The sequence below is a fragment of the Sarcophilus harrisii genome, chromosome 2 (genome assembly GCF_902635505.1).
Source record: "Sarcophilus harrisii chromosome 2, mSarHar1.11, whole genome shotgun sequence".
In the NCBI taxonomy this organism is placed as follows: domain Eukaryota; kingdom Metazoa; phylum Chordata; class Mammalia; order Dasyuromorphia; family Dasyuridae; genus Sarcophilus; species Sarcophilus harrisii.
In genome coordinates, this window is record NC_045427.1 from 329,227,377 (window position 1) to 329,255,241 (window position 27,865).

Here is a 27,865-nt window from a genome sequence, read left to right on the forward strand (position 1 = left end):
GTCTCCTTGGGCTCTGCAGAGACTTTGGACAATTTTACCTTCCAGTTTTGAGAGAGAAGAGGCCAACTCCATTTCAGGTTTCTGAAGGAAGGGTAAGTCTCTGGAAAGAAGTTAGCAATCTCCACTATGTCCCTCTCCCCTCCAGTGGCATTAGAGACTTAAAGGAATTTTCCCCTTGAGTGAGATCTGAGATACTCTTGGTTGAGCTGACATATCTCACTTCAAATGGGAGATCTTCTTCACTCTATCATCTGGTATATGGTTTCCTATGTATACTTTCTCTGATTTCTGTTTTGCTATTGATTTGGATAAATGGGATTCTTTGCTACTATGTGTGTTCATTGTGGAACTGGTATTTGGTGACAAAGTCAGTCAAGCCTAGAATATAAAGTTTGGGGTCTTTCTTGACTAGTAATTAGAATTTTCAGATTGTACCTGAAAAAACACATCTCTAGACTCATACCTAAGGAAGCAGTTCTAACTCTAGCCTAGGACTCCTGTGAGGTGAGCAGAGTAACCAATTTCTTGTTCTTATTTCTTGCTTCCCCTCCTGGCAGGAAATAAAATCTCCTATGGAGAAAAGTAGAAAGAATAGACTATTCTGCTTCCCTTCTAGGCACATAATAACATCCCTCTGTCACACATATGAAGGATAGCCTTATTACATGTATGTCATATATTATGGTTACTTACGGCCACAATTCCATTATTTTAAACTATTATGATGATATTTTTGTTTTTATGGAATATTATAGGAATCTCAACATAAAGAGCTAGTCATGAAATCAGGAGACTTAAGCATGAATCAGCAGCAGAAGACAGGACCATGTCCAAGTCATAGCAGGAGAAAGGGCCAGATTGGTGTTCAGATCTGGACAGTCAGTGCCCAAGCAATAACAGAGCAGCACCTGTGAAGCAGAAGGCCTGCGATCAACACAAATGACAAAATCCTCTTGAAACTTACCTACTCATAGTAAGGCATGGAGACAATTATGAATTTGAGATTATGTAATGAAAAGGAGTCAGAAAAGGGACACAAATCAAAACGTAAATCAAGCTTCCAGGTGGTTAAGTCAAAAGCCTGGAATTCCTGAAGAGGGTGGGGATCTAGTCCTATTCCTCCATTCCAATCCAAAACCAATCAGAATTTTGTCCAGGTCATCTAAAAGTATTGGATGGAGTAAAGTTTAAGTTCAAAAAATGAGGCTGGAAGTATGAACAGACACAAAGAAATGAAGAAATACTATGCATTGGGAGAAGCCTGGGCATTAAACTCAGAAGAAAAGAAATTCAATGAGGGAGTTCAAGACAAGACTAAGAGAAAAAAATTAACCACAAGGACAAGAGTACCTGGAAAAAAATTAAGCAAGAAATTAATATATTTGTAATTTCAAATCAAATGAGTGGTGAAGGAAAGAATTGAGAATAGCTTAGAATAGTTGCTTATGGCTGCACATGCTCAATGTAACAGATGAAGTGAGGTAATCGTACTGAAAGATTTGAGGGCTAAGGGAGGGACAGAGCTCCCTTGGCCGCAGCACTCTCAGACTGAGAAGAGTTCAGGCTCCAGGCTCCATCTTTGACCAACTATGTGGTAGCTCTCCTGTTTCCTTCATTTCTCCACCTAAAGACCAAGGACTCTGGCTGATCCCAAGATCCTCCATAGAGCTAGCTCGGACATTACACACCAGGATCTTTAAATATCAAAAAGAAGGATTTATATTTGCTCTTGGAGGTAATGCAAAACCTTTGGAGTTTCTTGAATAGGGGAGACATAGGCAGACCCACACTTAAGAAAAATCATTTTAGTAGCTGAGTAGAGGGTGGATTGAGTGGGGAGGGGGGGAGTGGAGAAAATACTAGGAAGAGAGACTACAAATATTATACTGAGATAATAAGGAGGACCTAAAATAGGATAACAACTATGCAAATGGAGAGAAAGCGATATGTAGGAGAGGTAGTATAAAGAGTGAGCAAGGCTCACTAAGTGGGACAAATGAGAATGATATTCTAGAATTAGACTGAGTCTGGGAGACTGAAAGATGGTGTCTTCACTAGTAAAAGGAAAGTTGGTAAAAGGGGACGGTTCCATATTCAATTTGCAATGTCTACAACTCAACCGATGTGAGATGTTTAAAGGACAGTGGCTGATGAAGGACTTGAACTTAAGCAAATGATTAGGATTGAATATCTGAATCTAGGAATCATTTGCATGGAGAGCTCTATGGGAAGTTTGAGGAAAGGCAAAAATTGGTATATTCCCAGAAAAGAGTGAGATAGGAGACCAGTTAGAGAGGTGTAAAGGATTGTCTTGCTACAGTGAGGGCTCTGTTGAGATAATGGACCATAAATTTGTAGTGAACCCAAGCACAATTTTGTCTTTTCTACTTGCTCCATTCAGTAATATAAATAGGAAGAAAGGTAATAAGGGTAATTAAAGCTTGGAATGTGGCAAGATATGACAGACAATAGAACAAAGGAGTAAGAGATTAAAAAGAAGTGGGTAATGAAGAGTTGAGTTGGTACCCCAAAGAATTAAGATGAAAAAAGGGTAATGTACTTAATTTGGGGGTAATGGCTTATGAAAGAACTGAGAGTTCGGGGCAGCTAGGTGGTACAATGGTTAGCCCTGAAGTCAGGAGAACCCTAGTTCAAAAGTGGTTTCAGATACTTGACACTTCCTAGCTGTCACCCCTAGGCAAGTTACTTAACCAATTGCCTCAGCAAAAAAAAATTAAAATTAAAAAATAATAATAATAATAACTGAGTTGGATGAAATGGAGGTCACATGAGAATCAAGAATTGGGTTTGGGAAGCATTTTTTCATATGCTTGTTTATAATTTGGATTTTATCCTTTGAAAACTGCCTGCTTATGTCCTTTTGATATATATTGGAAAATGGCTTATAGATTTGAATCTTATATATATATATATATATATATATCTCCAATATAAAAAACCTTTATTCTCTGCAAGGGTTTTACCCATTATTTATTTGTCTAACTTTAATTACATCAGTTTGTGCAAAAAACTTTTAAAATGTGAAAACTGTCTTTTTCTTTTGTGATCTTCTCTATCCCTTCTTTAGTCAGGAAGTATATCAACTATAGACCTGAAAGATAATTTCTTCTTTGTTCTTCTAATTTCTTTGTGTCTTTTTATATTTAGGTCACATATTCATCTGGAGTTTATCTTGGTATATAGTATAAGGTGTTGGTATGAATTTCTGTAGGACTTAATATTGAGACCTTTCCCTAGTAATTATCTTTGAGTTTACTGAATGATTATTCTGCTGTTTCCTCTATATGTATCAATTCTATTTCACTAATCAATCTCTCTTGTTTTAATCAGTAGCAAATCATTCAATGCCTTGTAGTACAGTTTGAAATTTGAAATTTTGTACCAATAACCCCCTCTTTTTTTTTTCATGATTACTCTTTAGATTCTTGTCCTTTTGTCTCTCCATATGATTTTAATTCTACAAAATATTTCCTTGGTCATTTGATTAGCACAGAACCAATTAAGAAAATTAATTTAGATAATATTGCCATTTTTATTACAGCTCAACCTAGTGATGAACAATTGTTTCTCTAATTATGTCTGCATCGTTTATCTTTTCAGTTGATTTAAAATTTCCTTTTAAGTTTTGTTTTTCTGAGTGCCCATCAATTGGAGAATAGCTGAAAAAGTTATGGTATATGACTGTAATGGATTATTATTGTTCTATAAGAAATGATCAACAGGATGATTTCAGAAAAGCCTGGAGAGACTTACATGAACTGATGCCAAGTGAAGTGAGCAGATCCAAGAGAACATTGTATAAAGCAACAACAAGATTAAGTGATGATCAATTGTGATGGCTTTGGCTCTTTTAACTAATGAAGTGATTCAGACCAGTTCCAATAGACTTGTGATGAAGAGAGCCATCTGCATCAAGAGAAAAGATGGTGGGGACTGAACGCGGATCACAATGCAGTATTTTCACCTTTTTTATTGTTGTGTGCTTGCTTTTTTCTTATTTTTTTTTTTTACTTTTTGATCTTTTTTCTTAAGCAGCATGATAAATGTGGAAATATGTATAGAAATTACAGAGTTAGAAAAAAACAATACACAATAGTCAATGACTAGAGTTATCTAGTATTTAATAAACCCCAAAATCCCAGCTTCTGGGTTAAGAACTCACCATTTGACAAATTACTGGGAAAATTGGAAATTACTATGGCAAAAACTATGCACTGACCCCCACCTAACACCCTATATGAAGATAAGGTCAAAATGAGTTCATGATTTAGCCATAGAGTGACATTATAAGCAAATTAGAAGAGCAAAGGATAGTCTCCTTTTCAAATCTGTGCAAAAGGAATTTGTATCCTAAGTATTACAGAATGCAAAATGGATGATTTTAATTATATTAAGTTAAAGTTTTTGTACCAGCAAAACCAATGCAAACATGATTAGAAGGGAAGCAGTAAACTGGGAAAATTTTTACATGCAATACTTCTGATAAAAGCCTCATTTCTAAAATATAAAGAAGTGATTCAAATTTCTAAAATACAACTGATAAACGGTCAAAGGTTATGAACAGACAATTTTCAGATGAAGAAATTAGTCATTTCTAGTCCTAGGGGAAAATGCTTTTTTCACTATTGATTCACATCACTATTGACTAGAGAAATGCAAATTAAGACAACTCTGAGTTTCCTCTACATACCTCCCAGATTGGCTAAGATGACAGGAAAAGATGATGACTTTTGCCTGGGACACTAATGCATTGTTGGCAAGTTTGTTGTAAACTGATCCATCCATTCTGGAACTATATGGAATTGTGGTCAAAGGGCTATCAAACTATGCATACTCTTTCATCCAGTCTATACTGGGCATATATCCCAAGAGATCATAAAATAGGGAAAAGGACCCATCATCAATTCTGATAGTCAATGGCTCTTTTCAAAAATGAGATGATTCAGAACAGTTCCAATAGTCTTGTGATGGAGAGTCATCTGCACCCAGAGTGTGGGATAACATAGTATTTTCAGGGTTTTGTTGTTTGCTTACTTTTTGTTTTCTCATTTTTTTTCCTTTTTGATTTTTCTCATGCAGTATAATTGTGGCAATATGTATGGATTTGCACACATCAACATTTTATTTATTTAATGTTATTTTAATTTATTTTATTTATTACTTGCTGTCTAGGGGATGAGGGAAAGGGAGGGAGAAAAATTTGGAACACAAGGTTTCAAAATGACCCAACAAGAGTGGATGTTGAAAATTATCTTTGCATGCATTTTGAAAATAAAAAAATTATTTTAAAAATAAAATCTGAAACTGAACAAAAAGATACTGGGAAAAATGGAAAAATAGATCAACAGAATAGAATAAATCAGTCAGCAAGAATGTATTAAGCATTGTAATTAAACATTGTACTAAATGGAAATACATGAGCAGAAAGAAAAACAATTCCTCAAAAGAGCTTCTATTCCAATAACGCATAAAAAAGGGGGATGGGTTTTCACCCACATATCAATAGATAGCTAGATAGTAGAGAAAGTGCAAAGTGCAGCTTAGGAAGGAATCAATCTATGACTGGCTTTTGCTGGTCTTAAATGGAGGGTTGGGTAGGAATCATCTAATCAAATACCTGACATCTAACCAAAAATCTATGTTTGGTTTGCATACTAAAGGTAAAAACAAGAAAGAATTAACTATTTTAAAAGTAATTACTTGGAGGAAATGGTTGTTGGCATCTGAATTTAGATCCACATTTTAAAATCATAAACTCAGAGAATTCAAGCAGATACAAAATGGAAAACATTTTGGGTAGAATTTAACATTTCTTTTTAAAATTACTCCTACTGGGCATGGATCCACACTTAACACCATATACCAAGATAAGATCAAAATGGGTCCATGATTTTGGCATAAAGAATGAGATCATAAATAAATTAGAGGAACATGAGATAATTTACTTCTCAGACTTGTGGAGGAGGAAGGAATTTGTGGCTAAAGGGATTTGTGGACAAACAAAGCTATAGTATCACTGGAAATAGCAAAAACTTAAAGCTGATTGATAGGGTTCAGGTGAGTCCATCAATAGCTTACTCCGCAAGTCCATAGACTCTGAAAGAGTGGTCAATTCCCGTCCCAGTATTTTGCTTTCCCAGAGATCTTTGAATATAACACTTAGTATCCCAAGAAAGCAACAACAGGACCTTCCTTCCCGAAATATGAATAACCAACACTGAAGTCAAAAGTGAGGAAGCAGACTAGAATGAGTCTCGGGGATACTTGAGGCAGAAATCCAAAAGATTTGGCCACATTCAACTAAAATTCCTAAAAGAGAAAGAATTTTTTTAAAAATAAATTTTTAAATGGTTATCAGAGTGCTAAGGAAAAAAACTAGAAAAGAAATGAGAATTATGGAAGAAGGGTTTTCACATAATACAGCTTTTAAAATGAGATTTTAAACCTTATCTAAGCAACAAGTCACTAAATTATTAACCAAATAAAGATCCACGATTCTATAAGATTTTAAAGTCAAAAGACTGAAAAAGCTCTTACACCAAAAATGAGTAATTTATAAAACGCATCAAGGAATATAACATTGGAATAAATACCAAAAAATACTATAATACAGTAAATTGTAATAATATTGTGTTTTATTGTAATACTAAAAATACCAAAAGTCTTTCCTTTTAAGAATATTTTTCCCCAGTTATATGTAAAGACAATTCTTAACATTCATTTTTAAAATTTTAGCTTTTTATTTACAAAATGGGTAGTTTTTCAACACTGACCCTTGCAAAACCTCCTGCTCCAACTTTTCCCCCTCAGGCAGGTAGTCCAATACATGTTATAGATTGCTTGCATTTTTTTTTTTATAAAATTTTAAAAGAATTCCAAACTTTCTCTCCCTGAGAGAGTAAGCAAGTGAAAAATAGTGTTTTGATCTGCCTTTGGACTCTACCAGTTTTTTTTTTTTTTTTCGGAGATAGAATTGTCAGATCATTGTATTGCTGAGAAAAGTTATTCCTAGCTGAACATTGCACAGCATTGTAACTGTATACTAATATTCTGGTTCTCGTTTCACTTAGCAGAAGTCCATGTTTTTTCTGAATTACAATTGCTTATAAGCAAATAACTAAATGGCAAAGTTAAAATAGAATCCACAGATAAGGTGACTTTGAAAGAAATCCTAAGGAACATAACCAAAATGCAGAATTTGGAAAAAATTCAGCCCATTCACATACCTCTTGCTAAATGTGGCATCAGGAGTAATTTTTATTTTTTACATCTCATTATTCCTCTGCAGACTTCAGACTGGGATAGAAATTGGAAGACTCATCTCTGCTCCTGGATTGCTCCTGGAGGAGTCCACGCAGTTTTCTCTTGATTTGTCTCAATTTTTTCTTGCTCAGTCATTTTAATCCTCTTGAAATACTTAAGGAACAATTCAGAGTAAAACGGTCTAAAATAGTAATTTTTTTGAGCTAAAAAATATTAGGTCAAATTTAAATTCAGGTCTTTAGGACTCCAGGGCCAGTGCTCCATCTGAAGCACCATCTTACTGTCCCTTATTTTGGCGACCCTAAGTGTTTTCCCCTTATAAAAACAAATGAGGTTCACTTCATAAAGGCACACAGCTCACTAATATTAGCCACCTATAACAAAGCAGTAGGGCACTATTCATGCTAATGTTAGGTGAACAGTAAAAAAAAATTTGACCCTTAGAGCAAGAGTAATAAAACTTATTTTATATATAATAAAAAAGGAGAAACAATCTTTTATATTCCCCTAATTTTAGAAATTTTAATAAGGGGAGAGAATCACTTACCAAACTTTCTTTAAAATTCTATTTCGTAACAAAAACTGAGCTTATGTCACATCTTTTTATCTTGTCACAAAGCAGAACCTAATGCTAAATAGTCATCTTTATATCTGCTACAGTAAGCACCTAGACTCAGCAATACTGTTGTATTTTCAGCTGCTTTTTATTGCAATCATTATGTGACTTGTTTTCATTCTGCTTTCTACTCAACTTATAATCTGGTCTTTTACTATTCTACCTCTTCTGCAATTTAAATCTATTAACTGCCTAAAGCAGAGATTGTGACTTCCCCACAGTTCAATTTGTTTTGGATAAGCAATTTAATATAAACTATAATGATGTGCATCTTGGTATTATTCCAATAATTAAACTGAAGCAGTTATTCCTAGGTGTTTCTTTTTGATTTTACAAACACACTAAGGGAAAAAAAAGAAAATGAAGGGTTCCTGGTTTCAATAAACTCTGCCACAAAAGTACTCATTCTAGTCATCCAGTAAGCAACCTGAAATTATTCTTTGATAGTTGCCCTTTTTTGTTAATTAGAAATACAACTAAGAAAATAATTCTGGGAGATAATTACCTCCCTAATCAGAAGGGTGGTTTTGTTGGGGGCTGGGGCAGTGAGGTTAAGTGACTTGCCCAGGGTCACACAGCTATGTTAAGTGTCTGAGGCTAGATATGAACTCGGGTCCTCCTGATTTCAGGGCTGGTGCTCTTTCTACTGTGGCATGCAATTGCTTCTGAAAATTTGCTTTTAAGCAAAAACTGGATAACTACTTATTTGTTAAGAAGATTCCTGTTCAGTTATAACTTTGGAGACTTTACAGATCTAATAGGGAGAAAATTCAAAGTCAAACTATAAGCAAACACATTTTCCATGCTTCATTTGTTTTCATCACATTCAACACTAAGTAATAGATATAATTTTTGCCTTATTTTGCATAATTTCTCAGTGAGTCAATAAATTCACACTAAATCAACATAATTGAGGATGACCTTTTTAATGATATATGCAAATTAGCATAGTATGTACAACAGGATCCATCTTTTAAAGGGGTAGATCAAATCCAAAGTCCAGTAAAATGGCAGTTGTTGAAGCAAGCAAGTTGTTGAAGTTTCCATAAACATTTAGTCCAACTGGAAAAAACAAAACAGAAAAAAGTTATGTTACAACCATTCTGTCAATATTCATCATGCACCCAGCATGCTTTACCTCTACAAATATTAACCAAAAGAAAAGATTTTCAACACAATTTGTTTTCCTTCCAGAAATTTTCATTCCCCCATGGGACAACTCCAGAATATCCCACAAGTATCCCCTTTTCAGTTTCCCTCTATACTATACTCAGTGATTTCATTAGCTCCCAAAGATTCATATCATTCATATACTACTGAAGATTTAGTCTTAACTTCAAAATCATCATCTCCCCAACTGCCTACTGGATATGTCAAAATGAATGGCTACCCCTTAAAATATCTAAAATTCAGATTTTTTACAAAAGTTGAAAACTGAACCCATTATCACCACTCTATTCCTCCATTCCTAACTTTTTCCTATACCTATACACACACTATCTATCTATTTCTACTGTTCATATCACCACAATCCCAGTCTCAGAGGCTAGCAACCTAGGTTTCATTCTCAACACTTTCCAATCAGCTGTGAGATTATAATCTTCCTAAAGCCATCAGATCATGTCACCATAATCAGACTCACTAAATTTCAGTGGCTCCCTCATCTCCAGGAATATAAAATTATATTTGGCATTCAAAAACTTCAAAACCTGACCTCTCTTAGGTTTCCTACCTTGCTACCCCAATCCTCCCAAACTTAATTTAATGTTATTTGCCGCCCCTTCTATTCCTCATGTTAGACTGGGCATTTTCATTAGTCTTGAATTCTCTTCATCCTAATCTCTACCTCTGGGTTTCCTGAAAGTGAAAACTAAAATACTATTCTTCTATATATTTCTATATTCTACACATGTATTTCTTCTATATATTGAAGTACTGTAACATTACTACCTTCCAATTTAGCCAGTATTTCTTGATTGTACAGTTTTTTTTATATCTCCCTCATTAGATGGTAAGCTTCTTGAAAGCAGACTGTCCTTTGCAGTACTTCATACAGATTTTAGTCAAGGGGTATGCACTTCCTACTTCTAGTCTTACAGTCTTTAAGCAGAGGACCATAATCACTACAATGTATGTCATGTCCTGCATGTACTTTCCCCATCCTTTATGCATACACCCCCCTCCACCATAGCTGGAATGCATTCTTCTCACCCTCTCAGATCCCTGAACTCCTTAACAATTTAATGCCGCTTTCAAATAGCGGATCCTTCTGATTATAACCAATTTAGATTCCTCCCAAAAGACTTTATATTAATTGGACACATTCTTATATTTACTTCGGCATAAGTTAAATACTGTAGAGTTGAGTATTTGTATTCCTGGGCAACCCAAGAACGTGCCTAAACTATAATGGGCACTTAAAAATATATCCAGCCAGGGACAGCTAGATGGCGCAGTGGATAGAGCACCAGCCCTCAAGTCAGGAGGACCCGATTACAAGTCTGGTCTCGGACACTTCCTGGCTGTGTGACTCTGGGCAAGTCACTTCATCCCAATTGCCTCAGGAAAAAAAAAGTTCTAGTCCAGCTTTATCCTATCAACCAATGAAAAATTAATTCTAATTTCAAAATTACCCGTTTTGTTATTTCTCATTTGGAATTGCAACTATTCTACCACTTGAATATTTAAAATATGGCTTAACCTGCTGGCATAAACATTCGTATAATTCTATTTTAGCTATTTATTTGTATTAAAATCAGAGAAAGGTCCAATAGTTTCACCAAAATTCATGTGGGGCCTATGACACAAAAAATAAAAGGATCTAAAGTTTAAGGGCAACGCAAGGTACTTCTATATTGCCACAATTGCCTTATTTGTAGGACAGAAGAGAATTTGTTATCCAACAATGTTCCAAAGGGATTCCAGGCCCCAAAGCGTATTTAGGCAAAGGGGTTCTTCGTGGAGTAAACAATACTTGACGCTAGAGATCATCTCCAAGGAGGGAACGCAGGGATCCCAACCCCGCACACCTACCTTGATGAAGCCGATGTCTTTCGCGTACTGCCGGAAACACTGGCGGCACATGTTGAGGCCGTATTTGCGGATTAGGCCATGCCGGTTCGAACAGACGCGGCTGGGGGGAAAAAGGGCGGCTTGGTCAGACGAAAGCCCCAACACACGGCGGCCACCCCCTCCCAGCTGCCTCCCCCTCGTCAAACCGCAGGCGCGTCCGGGGCCGCCATGACCGTCACTGCGGCTCAGACCCCGGGAAGGCCCCAACGCCCTTCCCTGCCACTGCCGCCTCCTCCGGGGCCCGACGGGACACGGCCCTCTGCTCAAGCAAAGGTTTCCTCAAGAAGTCGGGCCAGAACTCACCACGATCGGGAACCCTGGCCGAATTTGCGAGGGTGACTCCAGTAGAGCTGCTGATGACCCATGGCGCCGACAGCAAAGACACGAGACAAAAGGGAAGAAACAGTCCACGCATGTGCTCTTCAAGCCCCGGTTCCGCGTCACGCAAGGCGACGTCACTTCGTAGGCGCACGCGCAGCGAAACCTAGTGAAGCTCTAAGAAAGGGGCAAACTGAAGTTTAGGACTGCCTCCTCGGGTGACGTCACGGCCCCGAAGTCTTGATTAACTAAAATGCAAGCCTAAGCCTCCGCCGGGCGTGGTGGCGCGCGCCTGTAGTCCTAGCTACTCGGGAGGCTGAGGCTGGAGGATCGCTTGAGCCCAGGAGTTCTGGGCTGCCGTGTGCTATGCCGATCGGGTGTCCGCACTAAGTTCGGCATCAATATGGTGACCCCCTGGGAACGGGGGACCACCAGGTTGCCTAAGGAGGGGTGAACCGGCCCAGGTCGGAAACGGAGCAGGTCAAAACTCCCGTGCCGATCAGTAGTGGGATCGCGCCTGTGAATAGCCACTGTACTCCAGCCTGGGCAAGATAGTGAGACACGGTCTCTTTTTAACTGCAAAATCTTAAAAATAAGATTACCTGTTAAAAATACTTTAGAAGTACAGTTACTTTTGACTCCGGTAAATGATTTCTTCATACTGAAACTAGACTTTTCTAAACAGAAAATGTTTATTTTCCTCCGACTCAGTACTGACTCCTACTGGAAGGATTAAGGAAAAATACAATTAAGACGACACGAGCCAAAATGTTGACAGTAGGAGATGCTTTTAGACTGAAAGGAATAATTTGCACTTTTAAATTCCAATCCCCCTTAAGCATGTGAAAATGCATTTAAGCAGTGAATCACTATCATTTCTACATTTCTCAATGCTTAGAAAATAATAACTTACATTTCTGTAACACTATGTAACTTCAGTTTGGGGGATATTTTGTTTTGTTTTTCTGAAGAAATTCGTACTAACAAGTGAAGCTTGTTAGATTAATATGGGAGCTTCCTGAGAGCAGTGACTGGTTCTCTCTCTTTTTTTTTTTCTCCTGTCTCCCCAGCCCTTAGGAAAGCGTACATAAGCAGATACACAATAAATTAATTGAAACTATAATATTATACTATTCTTCTATATGTCTATGTAAAACCAGTATAATTAGTATAGAATAACTATCTAAAAGATTAGTACAGCCAGTAAAACCTGAAGGTGTGCAACTGATAGACATATGGAAGAAAAATGTAGGATCGCAAGCTTCAAATAATAAAATTACTACTATATACCAAGGTACAGTGCTAAGAGCTAGGGAGACAGACAAGTCTTACACCAGAGTTCACAAAATAATCTAACAAATTTCACATATTTAAAAATGTATCCCTTTGCAAATTACTTTGATAAACTTTGGCATTCAACAAGTTTTTTTTTTTTTTTTTTTTTTTTTAATCCTTTAATACACTTTAAGGCATTGTACTCAGAGCTGCGAATACAAAACCAAAAATTTGAAAGAAAAAACAGTTCTCCATAATTTTATATTCTATTGGGAAAAATAGTATGCATATTATGCGTGTGTAGAACAACATCCTTTATATGCAAAATACATGCAAAATAATTGTGAGAAGTAAACTAGTAACTATTGAAGGGATTGAGTTAAATTTCTTCTATCTTCCATGTCACTTTAGTGAGCAGAACTGAGGGAGAAGTAGATGGAAAGTTTTATTCAAAGAATAGGAAGATGTTTAATGACAGTCTCTCAAAAAAAATGTACTTACAATACACTTATAAATTTAATTTGCTTTATTAACAGTTTCTCCAACACTTTCTTAAGTCTCAACAATCAACAAATCAATCTAGCCCCTATTTGTAACATTTGCAGATTTCTGGGATGTAAATTTAAGGCGGGTGTTGAAAATTTAGCAATTGTTTTTTGAAAATCTGTTTAAACTGGCTCCAGCATACCCCAGACGGTACAAAAATGACAGTAATGTGCAATAAAATCTGGAAAGATAGGCTGGAGTCAGGTTTTGAAAGGTTTTACATGCTACAGGAGTTTGTACTTAATCCTAAAAGGAACCAGTGGAGCTTCATATTTCTTTGCAGATGATTGAAGAGGGATTAGAAAAAAGAGAATTGAGGCAGGAAAACCATTTAGGATACTGCTGAGAGATGATGAGGCCTTGGACTAAAATGGTAGTATACATAAAGACTTAAAATATTAGCAAAATTTGCCAACTGATTAAATGTGAGGAGTTGAGTGAAAGGGAAGAATGAGGGATGATTTCTGGGGTTTCAAACTTGTCTTCTAGGAGAAGGGCGGTGCTCGCTACAGAAATGGGGAATTTAAGAAGAGTATTTGCCCCAAAAGAAACTGATCCTATTCTAAACAAGTTCAGTTTCAGTTGCACAACAATCAGTTTGGTCATTGGGGTGGATCTTAGGAAAGACACTTAGACTGAATAGAACCCATGGGAGCTAATGACACTAAAAGAGTATAGAGAGAAAAGATAGCCTGGTAACATCCATTCATAGGGAGAAGGGTAAGACATTTTCAATGCTGCAAGAGACTAGGAGTATCTAAAGCAGGTGGAAGGAGATCTAGAAGAAAGCAGTATAATCAAAATTCAGGGGGAAAGGCTGTGGAGAGAACTGTAATGCCGGAGAAACTGAGGCAAGATGGAGATTAGATTTAATATTTTATTAGTGGAGAGTCTGGACTGGGGGCAAAACAGGATCCATGGCCAAACAGGATTCATGTCTGGCCCCCAGCTGGGTGGATGGGATTCTTGTCTCAAAGCATCCAACAACAAGCAAGGGATTCCAGAGACTCTTGTAGGGCTCAATTGATCAGGGAAACAAAGGCAAGGGTGGGAGGGAGTAGAGCACTGGTGAGCAGTCACTTCAGGAAAGAATTATAAATTCAGTTCTGACAGGTTGGAGGTAAGGAGGAAGGATCATAAATTCTGATAAGTTGGGAGAGAAGAAGATAGGAGACACTAAGTCTGAACCAGAAGATAGAGGGTCCCATCTAAGTATTTGAGATAAGCCATCTGGAGTTTTATGACTCTGGAATGCTAATGGCCAGAACGCCCAGCCCTAATTATCTGATCTAATGGCCAGAAAGGGGGGACTGCCACCAGAGAGACTGAGGCAGAACAATTCAGGAAACTGAGGTGGGGAAACTGAAGCATAATAGGACAAAAAAGATAAAAACATACCCTATGTTTCTGGGAAGAGATTATTTTAACTACAATTCTTGTTATAGTCTTTGAATAAGTTTAGCCTTTGCTAAACAACTGAGGCACTTCAGCTATGAGCCAAGAAGAAAAAGGCTTCAAACATGGTCTCACATGGAAGGAAAGTTGCCCACAGAATTCCCCTTAACCACCCTTCTGGGAAACCAAACTGCCAATGTTAGTGCAGATTGGGAGTGTCAACCCAAAGAGAATGTTACATTTTCCTTAAGATTTTTTATCTTTTATTTTGCCAAATGTTATTATTTTTATTGTTATAGCAAGTAACCTTTTGGTAGTTTGATTGGTATGGAATTAAATATATAAATTAACTTAGGTACTATTATAATTTTTATTATTTTGTCATGGTTAAATGAGCAATGAATACTCTCATTATTTAGATATGTATTTTATACATAATTACTCTGATTTTATATATAATCACATATATAAGTCAGTGTTGTAATTTTGAATGGAATTTCTTTCCCGTGGGGTTTTGTTGATAATATACAGAAAGGCTGGTGATTTTTTGAGATTTGATGATTTTATTTCTTTTATTCACTGAAATTATGGTTTCTGTCAACTTTGAAAACAAATGACCAAAAAAATCATAGATTATGCAATTGCTGTTAACTCTGAATATACCAATGAGCTCACAGAGGTTATCACATCTACATTTAACTTTAAAAAATAAATTGAAAAAAATACAAAAGAAAACCAAAGGGTTAACAGTGATCATAAGCAAAAAAAACTATTCCACTGGTGGAGAGAAACTAAGCACAGGAGTCAGGGCCTCTGTAGGAAGAGACCCAATTTAATAAAGCCAAAGTCTGATACATATAGTAATGGTTATGTATTAAGCTGTGGCCATGGCATTTTGAGCTAACAACCATGAGATAAGTATGGTTTACAGCAAGTCTTTAAGGATATGCCTCCTGTAATTGTTTGAGCTCAGGGACCATCTGGGGCTAGGAAGGAAACAAATCTGGGATTTTGCTATGGCATAGTTCATTTGAGAACTGAGTGCAAAAGACTGTTATTATGCAAAATTCAGGGCATATGCTTGTTTGCTGGACATTAGCTCTGGAAAATAGGGTGTCTCCTAATATTAAAGAGAGGATTTAAAAAAAAAAAAAGAGGCATGGTCTTGACATGGGGATCCTGACATTTCCCCCTTTTAGTCAAGGGGAAGAGTTTGTCAGTAAAAGAAAAATCAAGACAGCAGGAGAGGCCAGGAGGAGATGTGGAACTGAGAGACTTAATTCATGGGGATAGGTTGGTGAATTTAGGGATGAAAGTGGCAAATCCAATAAAACGACATCTTTATCCCTCAAAGTTAATTTCTTGAAGGGACTTATCAGGGAAATGTGTCTGATGGATCATTGCAAAATTTCCAGTAGGGCAAAGAGACTAATTTATTCTAAGATTGAGTCATAAAATGAAATACATTTGCTTTATTCAATTCCCAACATTAACCACCTGCTGTAAATCCCCTCCATTCATTTCCCCCATTTTGCTTTATAGGGGAGTGGGCAACCCACTTCCATCATAGGTTACTTATGTACAGATCTATAAAGTTTTTCATAAATTTAAAATCATAATCATAAATCCTTAACCCAACTTTGATAATTTTTTACTAAAACATACTCAAAGCCTGAATTTCCATGATAAATTTGAGTCAATCATATACATTTGTATATAATCCTTAGGAAAAAAAAAAACCAGTTTAATCCTGTTGCTTTCTCAAAATTTACTACTTGCTATAATTAGAAAATTTTTACATTGCATTTTTGTCTTATTATTTTGTCTAATCACTTCCTCCTTAGGAGGATATCATCCCTTTATGATTTATTTGACTTTAGCATGACCTACAGTAGGATCTTCTTGACTTTATTTCTCCATTGTGCTGTTTCCTTTCTGGAAAGGAAATTTACCCACCTAGTTAATCCTGAGTGTTGCTTTTGATACTCTGAGTACATGATTGGCTGTGAGATATGACTCATGCCTCTGCATTTAAAATAGGAAACAAAATTTCAGATGATATCAATTTATCTAATTGTACTTCCAAACTATCCCATATAAAAATCATTACTCTTATTACTATTGACATTTTAAACCTACATTAGAGTTGTCAGACATGGAACAATTACATTCAATTAAACAAATATGAATGTAGTGCTGTTAGCAAAGTGACTGGCATTTAAATTTTTTTTTCCAGGAGTGGGCAAGACAATTAGGGTTAAGTAACACACAGCTAAGCTAAGTGTTCAATTAATTTTTTAGTTGACTCTAGGTAAATCATCATATTTTACTCAAAAGCAGTGATTTTGCTTCCTCTTTGTACTTATTTCTTCCTTTTCTTTTTCTTATTTCTATAACTTATATTGTTGTGCCACAGTTTGCTTTTATTGTCCTTCCTCACTTTCCCTAAATTGCCTCAGTTCCTTGAATTGTTCTGTCTCAATCTTCCTGGTTGCAACCCCACTTCCTGACCATTAGGACTGAGATAACTAGGGCCATAGAGATCTGACATTCCAAAAGATAAGACTCCAGATGTCCTATCTCAGATACCTAATTAATATCTAACTCTCTATCTCTCCCAACTTCCTGGCTCTAGTTTGACTATCTCCTTTACTCCCAATTTGTAAGAATTTATGGTCTTAAAACAACCAATAACTTTAATAATCTAGTGTTTGACAAACTCAAAGACTCCAGTTTTGGGGATAAGAACTCATTATTTAACAAAAATTGCTGGGAAAATTGGAATTAGTATAGCAGAAACTAGGCATTGACCCACACTTAACACTGTACACCAAGATAAGATCAAAATGGGTTCATAACCTAGGCATAAAGAATGAGATTATAAATAAATTGGAAGAGCATAGGATAGTTTACCTCTCAGACCTGTGGAAGAGGAAGGAATTTATGACCAAAGAAGAACTAGAGATCACTATTGATTACAAAATAGAAAATTTTGGTTATATCAAATTGAAAAGTTTTTGTACAAACAAAACTAATGCAGACAAGACTAGAAGGGAAACAATAAACTGGGAAAATATTTTTACAGTCAAAGGTTCTGATAAAGGCCTCATTTCCAAAATATATAGAGAATTGATTCTAATTTATAAGAAATCAAGCCATTCTCCAATTGATAAATGGTCAAAGGATATGAACAGACAATTCTCAGACAAAGAAATTGACTATTTCTAGCCATATGAAAATATGCTCCAAATCATTATTAATCGGAGAAATGCAAATTAAGACAACTCCGAGATACCACTACACACCTGTCAGATTGGCTGGAATGACAGGGAAAAGTAATGCAGAATGTTGGAGGGGGTGTGGGAAAACAGGGTCACTGATGGTGGATCCAACCATTTTGGAGAGTAGTTTGGAACTATGCTCAAAAAGTTATCAAACTGTGCATACCCTTTGATCCAGCAGTTTCTCCACTGGTCTGTATCCCAAAGAGATCATAAAAAAGGAAAAGGAACTATACGTGCATAAATGTTTATAGCAGCCCTTTTTGTAGTGGCAAGGAACTGGAAACTGAGTGGATGCCCATCAGTTGGGGAATGGCTGAATAAGTTATAGCATATAAATATTATTGTAATACTGTTCTATAAGAAACAATCAGAAGGATGATTTCAAAAAGATCTAAAAAGACTTAGATGAACTGATGCTAAGTGAAGTGAGTAGAACTAAGAGAACATTGTACACAGCAACAACAAGATTATGTGATGATCAATTCTGATGGATGTGGCTCTTGTCACTAATGAGGTGAATCAGGTAAGTTCCAATAGACTTGTGATAGAGACATCTGCATCAAAAGATAGGACTATGGGGACTGAATGTGAATCAAAACAATTTTTTTCAACTTTTTTTGTTGTTTGCTTACTTTTTGTTTTCTTTCTCATTTTTTCCCCGTTTTGAGCGGATTTTTCTTGTGCAGCATAATAAATGTGGAAATATGTATAGAAGAATATTTAACATATATTGGATTACTTGCTGTCCAAGGGAGGGAGTGAGGAAAGGGAGGGAGAAAAATTTGGAATACGAGATTTTGCAAGGGTGAATGTTGAAAACTATCTTTGCATGTATTTTAAAAATAAAAAGCTATTATTAAAAAAAAAAAAGTCATACTGATGAGATTTAGATTTGGGGTACCCAAATGAAATTAGGGTTTCTGGTGGTCAAGGAGTTAAATAAGATCTAGTGGTGTAATGCTGGAGAAACTGAGCAAGACAGAGATTAGAGAACAATTTAATAGTTTATGAGGAGATTTACTAGGACCATGTTTGGTCCCAGGGCTGAATGAGACTATTGTCTCAAAGAATCCAGCCCTGAATATATCAGACAGCAAAACTCTTTTATAGGATAACAAGAACAATGACATAATGGGGGAGGTACCTGGATGGGGATAACCTAATGAGGCGAGGCCCCTAGGATGACAAAATGGAGGGAGGTACTGGAGAGATTACTGATATTCTAATGATATCTAAAATGGATAAACTCTTATCCTGTCAAACATTAAGGAATGATTACAGCCTAAAGATATAAAACCTTTATGTCATCAAACATTAAGAAGGAAAGGTTATAACCTGAAGCAGAGTAACTAAATAGGACAATTAGAGAAATTGGGTCAGGACATTAAAAGGGAACTGTGGCACAATAACCTCTGTAAAGAAATTTACAGACCCAAAAAGCTAGCCTGATAAAAGAGGTTTATTATGGGGATTGGAAGTAAGGTTAAAGTCTAGTTAAGGAAACAGGTATGGATAAAAAGAAGAGAGCATTGGAAAGAGTATTCCAGTGGGCAGAGACCCTTAGCATGCCAAGCATAGGGCTGGCATGTTTGGAACCTCTGCAAAGAATGGGTTTTAGTTTGGCTCTTTTATAATGGGGGGCCTTGGCTACAAGCTGAAAGGGGCTCATGGGTGGAGTCCCAGGTTGGATCTTCCCTGGGTTTCACCTTCGAGCTAGAATTTGAATTGAATTCAATGGGTTTCAGGACTGAGCTGACCCCACCCAAAAAACAAAGACGAAACTATTTGTGCTTGGGGTAGAGTCCCCTCACTGAGGCAGAGTTGAAGGAGGTTTTCTCCTTTAAGTATTTTCAGAGTTTTGGGGTTCTCTCTTCAATATTTAGGTCAAAAAACAAACAAATTTTTTTTAAAAATCAATGAAGAAGACACCATAAGGCATGGCAATTTCCTAGAGAATTTGCTGTCACAAGGTGAATAGTTCCTAATGAACCTTAGAGGCCATAAGGCAGGCTAAATTCTAAAAGGCATTAGGGTCTTAATATGAATTAACAGGAGGTTAGGGTATAAGTAGGTTCTTTTATAGAGAAGAAAAACCTGGGTGAATGACAGTCTAACTTGGCCTTCTGATAGGATACAGTAACTTTTGAATTCGTCAATGCAAGGAATTGAACAAGACTTTCAATCAAGGCCTACTGCAACAAAGGCCTACTTAGGGTAACAAAAAACTTAATTAAAATCAAGATGGTCAGTGCTTCTCCTTGCTAGCCACAGGATGTAGTTTGGTCTATTGATTGATTATTTAGGCTCTCTTGTATCAATATCCACCTAGCTATACCACCAAAGACCCCATCAATTTGATATTGGTTATATATGTAAAGTTATGGAAATATTATTCATAATCTGAAAGAAAATAAAGAAAAAAATTAAAATATGCTTTAAAAAAATTTCTGCAGAAAAATATATAACTGGGGGTAAACAAAGGTAGATTCCTACATGGCAAGTGATTGTGTTTATCCTTGACTCCATTTTGTCTTTCTTAGAAAAATTTGTGGCTTTTAAGATTTATATCCTTAGACTCACACAAAATATATATGTAACTCAGATAACCAGAAAATTTCCCTGATTTGTGTCACTGGGTCCCCTCCCATTGATGTAGGCATGAAATTTCTTCTGGTTTTCCAGAAAAGGCATCTTCAACTCAAAGATGATGGTCTTGCATTTTGGTATGAACTTACACTAAATAGTGATTTGAGGCAGGAATACTAAGACAGAAGGAATACTGGAAAATGTATGGCAAATAGAATGGGGAAGATTTCTGTCCCAGATCCTAGAGGTCAAGATAACTATGATTATGTAGCAATAAGAACAAATGTTCTCAGACCTGATAGCTATCATGCGTTAGAGGAAGAAAAATTCCCTCCTCGTCATTTGTAAATCCAAGGGAGAGCCTGAGTCCCATTCAATATGCTCAAAAGAGAGAGATAGATGGAGAAAAATGAGAATTTTCATACTCAGTGGACAACTCTTCCTGACTCAGTTGCAAATCATTTTATATATTTTTTACATGAATTTGATGCAATGGTTCTTAGTCATCTCCCAGAGTTCTTTTGCTGGGTGTAGCTGGTTCAGTTCTGACCCTCATCCTTATTGGCTGAGGATCTTGCATTCTAAAAGGGGGAACTATCCAAGAAATTGAACTTGACCAATAAGTACATAGATGCCCATATTTGAATGAAATAGGGAGACACTGTTGTCATAGGAGGACAACAAGGGGACTTAAGTATGCCCTTGACTCAATGCTTAAAGTCCTTCAGGCCTACTCAAACTCTGAGGTAGATGAAGCCTTACTCGATTTTCACAATTGTCTTGAAAGATCTCACCTCATCTCGTTCACTCAGAAACCCATATATATATAGCATATAAACCCATATATATAAAGCATATATATATATACTAATCACTTGTGTCTTTTATAGAGGGATTATAGCATAAGTCCATCAGACTTTTAGCATAAATCCAATCAGATCCAGATTGAACACAATGAATATATTGTCACTATCAGTCAGTCATGTCCAATTCTTTGTGACTCAGGGGATCATAGCACATCATTGCTGCCCACTGGATTTTCTTGGCAAAGAAACTGGAGCAATTTGTCTCTTCCTTTTCCAGGGAATTAAGGTAAACAAAGGTTAAATGACTTGACCTTATAAAAAGCTTCAACTCTGATGAACAAAGCAATTCATATTCACAAAGTCAAGTCCCTAGAAGGCTGGTTATATGTCCCCCTCAGTATGGTAACTCTGAGGATATTGGCTCAAGGCTACATGCTGGTATTCCTCCATATAAATCACCAATTGTGTCTTCAATATCAACTGAGAGCTAAATAATATCTTGATATCATTAATATCATTACCATTATCAATTTAACTAGTTTATATCTTTTTTACATTAATTTCTTGTGTCAACACCCTGATGAAAGCCTTTATAATCTCATGCCTCAACTATTGCAATAGTTTTCTAATTGACTCCCTAACTTATCTTCCCACTCCTCACTATCTTTCACTCACTTATCAAAGTGATTTTGTCTTTGTCCACTTACCACCATTCAATAATTCCAGTGGCTATTATCTCCAGGATTATATACAAAATTCTTGCTTGTTTTTAAAGCTTTTTATAAATTTTTGTAAATTCCTACCCTTCCACTTTTCTTATGTTACTCCTCCTCCACGTACTCTAGAATCCAGTGACACAAGTGTCTCTGCTATTCCTCACACATGCCATGTATTTTTACTGGTTGCCTTCTCTGCTTGGCAGCTAGATGGCACAGTAGACAGAGTGCTAGAATTTAAGTTAGAACAAATCTGAACTCAAATCCAGCCAAAGTCATTTCTTAGATATGTAACCTTGAAAAATCCAGAGTTATGAAGATTAAATGAGGCAACATTTAAAAAATGTAATATAAATGCTATTTCCCTATCCCCTTCCTCATCTTTATCACCTAGCTTTACTGGCCTCCTTCAAGTCTTAATTAAATTCCCAGGCTTTTATAAGGTTTTTCTTCTTCCTCTTAACGTTAGTATTTTCCCTCTTGAGATTATCTCCCCAGTTTGGGGATTATTTCTAGTTTATTTTATATATATCTTGTTTGTACATATTGTTTCCATGGAATACTTCAATAAGGCTGTGTCTTCCTTGAGGTAGGGACTATTTTTGCTTTGTGTAAATAAACATCCCCAGAACTTTTTATTTTTATTTTTTAAATTTTAATAGCTTTTTATTTACAAGTTACATGCATGGGTAATTTTACAGCACTGACAATTGCCAAACCTTTTGTTCCAATTTTTCCCCTCCTTCCCCCTCCCCCCTCCCCTACATGGCAGGATGACCAATACATGTTAAATATATTAGAGTATAAATTAAATACAAAATAGGTATACATGTCCAAACCATTATTTTGCTGTACAAAAAGAATCAGACTCCGAAATATTGTAGTTAGCCTGTGAAGGAAATCAAAAATGCATTCAGGCAAAAACATAGGGATTGGGAATTCGATGTAATGGTTCTTAGTCATCTCCCAGAGTTCTTTTGCTGGGTGTAGCTGGTTCAGTTCATTACTGCTCCATTAGAACTGATTTGGTTCATCTCATTGCTGGAGATGGCCAGGTCCATCAGAATTGATCATCATATAATATTGTTGTTTAAGTATATAATGATCTGGTCCTGCTCATTTCACTCAGCATCCGTTCGTGTAAGTCTCTCCAGGCCTTCCCAGAACTTTTTTTTTTTTACATACTGCTAGGTGATCCTGTGCCAGTGTCTCTCATGTGGTACAATCAATTATAATGTTCTTGAGACCTTGACAGTGTCCTTGTATTGCTTTTTCTGACTACCACACAAGGATTTGCCCCAGTTTTGGTTTGTTTTGGGGGGGGCATGGCTACATTAAGCATTCAAACAATGTGGCCAGTTCAAAGGAATTTCATTTCCTGTAGTAGAGTTTGAATGCTTAGCAGATTAGTTTTTCTCAGGACTTCAGTGTCCCAGTATTGAAGAGGGAGGGAAACTGCTCTGTTCCCTTTACTGAAGCTGTGGTCCCTTTAAGATTATCACTCTTAAGAGATTGTGAACCCTTTTCTGATCTCAGAGATCAGGATCTCCCAAGCTCCAAGGAGTCCAGACAGAGCCCATCCTCCCAGGATAAGAGAAGCAATACTATTCAGGGACAAATCAACTCCCATAGAAATTCTAAATTCTCATTCAATTGAGGAATCCTGTTCTGATCAGTTCAGGCTGTCCCAGCCCCCACCAGGATACCCAATATAATAGCTTCCTAGAACTAAGCTGCTTCACAGATGGCCCATACACTTTGCTAGGACCCTTCTGAGAAAGCATTCTCAGCATAAAATTCCATTTCCCAATAGATCTTTGCCACTATAGAAGTCAGTACCTTAGCAAACTGATTTCTATGCAACAATAAACTTTCATTTTGCAACTAATAATTCGAGAATGAGTGAATTCTTTTACTCCTAAACCTGTGACTGATTAAAGGGGATATTAACAGCTCTCTTATTGTCTAAATAACCTCTTCACTACCAGGAATTGAGAGCATTCAAACTGCAACAGTATGTTGTCCTGCCAAGTGATCTTCAGAATCTTCCTAAGACAATTCAGATGGAAGCAATTAAATTTCCTGGAGTGGCTTTGGTTTCACAGGTATACAACAAAAGGTCAGCACAAAAGCTTGGAAAACCTTCATTGTGGTAGTCAGTCTAATACCTTTTTGTTATGGGCCAAAACTCTGAACTTGAAACAAGGTACTAAGTGGAATTGATGAGACAATGATTGTCTAGTTTAGTGCTTAATAGTTCTCTAAGTTCAGCATGATTGATTTAATCTTACAATAAGATTCCTAATTTATATTAGAGTATAAATTAAATACAAAATAGGTATACATGTCCAAACCATTATTTTGCTGTACAAAAAGAATCGGACTCCGAAATATTGTAGTTAGCCTGTGAAGGAAATAAAAAATGCATTTGGGCAAAAACATAGGGATTGGGAATTTGATGTAATGGTTCTTAGTCATCTCCCAGAGTTCTTTTGCTGGGTGTAGCTGGTTCAGTTCTGACCCTCATCCTTATTGGCTGAGGATCTTGCATTCTAAAAGGGGGAACTACCCAAGAAATTGAACTTGACCAATAAGTACATAGATGCCCATATTTGAATGAAATAGGGAGACACTGTTGTCATAGGAGGACAACAAGGGGACTTAAGTATGCCCTTGACTCAATGCTTAAAGTCCTTCAGGCCTACTCAGACTCTGAGGTAGATGAAGCCTTACTCGATTTTCACAACTGTCTTGAAAGATCTCACCTCATCTTGTTCACTCAGAACCAAGGAGAGAGAAATTCATTTCACCTTTGGTCAGGCTTCTGTGGCAGGCTCTCCTTCATTTCTCCACTGAAACCAAGACTCAGGAAGACCTTTAAGAAAGATAACCCGGAAAAGAGGCAAGACTTTGAAAGATAATAAAGAATTTGAACTTTAACCCCTGGCTACTCTCCTGGTGATTACTGAACTGAAAGGAAGGCTGCTTCAGAGACCCCAAGAAAACTAAACCAGAGAACATTACACCTTTCTTCTCCCACACTTTCCTTTGGAGCTAGCTCTGGTAATATATGTGTCAACCTTATTATCAATGTGGATATCTCTGCAAAGTATACAGCCAAGTTAAGCAACGCATCTTAATTACTCAGAGCTAATGGAGTCACATTGATTACTGATAAAGATATAATCTTAGAGAGATCAAATACTTCCATTGTGTTTTAAACAGACCATCAATTTCAAGGTAACTTTCTGCATTATCTAGCACCTACCAGCTAGTAGGTATTTAATATTTATTAATTTATTCACTTAGTATCTCGTATGTAGTTAAGTTCATCTATGCCAGGTGACTTGTATTTTATCAAGGCTGACAGTATTTTTTAACATTTCTTTATTGATCCTATGTATCAATTCCCTATTAAAAACATTTCCCCCCAAGGAGAAGGATCTTCCTAGTGATGTAAGAAACCCTGAAACTGACAGAGCAACCTGAAACTGTCTGAAACTCCTTGAAGGAGAGAGGCTCCTTGAACCCTTGACTCTGTAAAAGACCCGCCCCAGGGCATCAGGATAAGTAGCTTCATGCTGTTATCCTGAAGGAGAGCAACACACCCCCATTGATAACACTCACTATTGATTGCCCCTCTGTTGAATTAAAGATTAGTCTAGGACTATTCATTCAATTGAAAAATCTATTCAAATCAAAGATTGTGGTCTGATTTCAACTCAAACTGTTTCCAGCCCTAGGCCAGTATCTGCCCACAAAACAAAGTACTGTCACTAAACCTCTTTACCAAATCTCCTGATTAAATTAGGGGGTTTTGTCCACTAAGAGAATTCTTTTCTTAGTGAAAAAAAAGAAATAAACTTTCCTTTTTTTGCCACAGATTCTCAGGTTTGTGAATTCTTGTCAAGTGGATTTGGGGATCTGTGGTTCTGTCTCTTTTTCTTTTCCTCTTTCTCAGAGCTCAGCCTCACACCTCACTAGGGCAAAAAGACAAAAATAAAGTATGAATTGACTTTATATCAGTTACCAGAATCAACCTCTTCTATTTAATATTTGTTATCCACAATTCCTCTTCTTGACCCTACCTTTTTTTTTAATCAATCATATATTTTCCACTTCTTTCCCGTTCTTTTATATCCCTTTTTAATTCTGAATTCTCAGCAATTGAGAGAACTTTTGCTACACATTTAGTATTTTGTTGCACCTGTGACAATGGTATGTGAGATGTAATGCCAAAGTTCCCTTTTAATGTGGTAACCCAGTTCCTCCAATTGTCCTATTTAGTTATTCTGCCTTATGTTATAATCTTTCCCTCTTAATGTTTGAGATAAAGGTTTTATAGACATTACTTCTTAATGTTTGACAAGATAAAGGTTTATCCATTTTAGATGTCATTAGAATATCAGTAACCTCCCTCCATTAGGTATCCCCACCTAGGTCCCTCCATTATGTCATTGTTCTTGTTATTCCATAAAAAGCTTGCTTCCCCCATACTTGGGGCTAGACTCTTTGAGATGATAGTCTCGTCTAGCCCTGGGATCAACATGGATCCATTGGTCCCAGTATTTCTCTCCATTTAATAAACTATTGAATTGGTCTCTAATCTCTGTCTTGCTCAGTTTCTTTGGCATTACATTTTGGAGCTCCCTAGCAAGACAATTAGAAAATGAGCAGGATTAGAGATAGAGACTTTCGGGTCTCTGCCTTGGGCAGGGTGGTTGCGAATCTGAATTCTTGGCCTGTAGAGGCCGGGCACCCCTGGATTTTTTTCCAGAGCCTCCGGGAAAGAGCAGTTTCCAGCCACAATGACCTGATGGTAGACAATCCCATTTCGAACACAGGAGAGTAAGTTTGTCTGGGTACCTTTTGGAGTACCATCTGGTTATGTCTTAAGACTTGTTTTGTTTGGTTGGTATGCTAGCATCTGGATTTTGGATTCCCAGAATTATAGATTCTGGGTGTAGGGTCTTCTGGAAGACACATTGTGTGGCTAAACAGACGTGATTGTCACTGTTGCGATATCCTTGAGATGCCATTGATTCTTTATGAGTGGTTAACTGGACGCGGTGGTTGCTACTGGGGTGTCCTTAAGAAATACGGAACTTTGGACAAGGTAGACTTTTTCTTTCCTTATCTTGTGGTGGACACTGCAGTCACCAAGATTTGCAGTCACTGTTTGGAGCTCTTGGGAGCTCTGGCACAATTCTTTAGGAATTGCTACAGCTCTGTCTCTAAAATGAGATACAAGGGAGGCTGCAAAGATTTGGAAAACTTAAGTTTTTACCTGTCCACAATCTAGACACTCTGCTGCCTCAAAAAAAAAAAAAAAAAAAAAATCTTTTCCTGGAGCAGACGCTTTGCTTGAGGAAACTCTGTCCAAATTCTTTTCCAGAGACAAAGGCCTGTCCTTTGCATCTCAATGCATTTCTAGGTCCTCCCCTCTCATAAGTGGGGAGTGTATACATTTGAAAACGGGACTCGGTTTCCCTGTTTTGGTCATCCTGTGTTAGAGCAATGCCTGCTCCTCCCGCTTTTGCATGCTCAGGGGGCTATCTACAAAGACTGGGGATTTTAAAACGCCATTTGGTTTGGCTTTAATGTTAATGTCCTACTGAATGTTGTAATTGTGCAGTCTAAGTGTGATCAGTGTTCTGTATATTATTAGACAATCTAGCTGTGCTCCATGTTCTGTGTGATTTTGTCTGTTGGGAAATTGTAATTTGTTTGTCTGTTTGTTAACTTAAGAGTTCTGTTAAATTTAAGAACAATGATCAAATTTGGGAATTGGTTATTTCAATACTGAACTCCAGCTGGAGAAAACGTTTGATTAGGAATTTAAAGATGATTCTAAATTTGGGAAATGAATTGGTTATCCTTAAAGTATAAGATCTTAAAGGAACAATAGCTTGTTAAAGAAGTTCTGTTAACTTGCCTGAAAGAGGTCATGTGCCTCTAATTTTACCT

General features: G+C 36.8%; 1 protein-coding gene across 1 annotated transcript; it reads right to left on the reverse strand.

Annotated features, from left to right (window-relative positions):
* Nucleotides 1–8,807: 8,807 nt before the first annotated feature.
* On the reverse strand, nucleotides 8,808–11,415 carry RPS29 (ribosomal protein S29). The gene is made up of 3 exons (XM_003756383.3): nucleotides 11,276–11,415; nucleotides 10,934–11,033; nucleotides 8,808–8,962 (listed from the first exon to the last, which is right to left on the reverse strand). Exons 1-3 carry the CDS (start codon nucleotides 11,335–11,337, stop codon nucleotides 8,954–8,956), a joined length of 171 nt encoding a protein of 56 aa, XP_003756431.1. The 5' UTR covers nucleotides 11,338–11,415; the 3' UTR covers nucleotides 8,808–8,953.
* Between the last annotated feature and the right edge of the window lie 16,450 nt (nucleotides 11,416–27,865).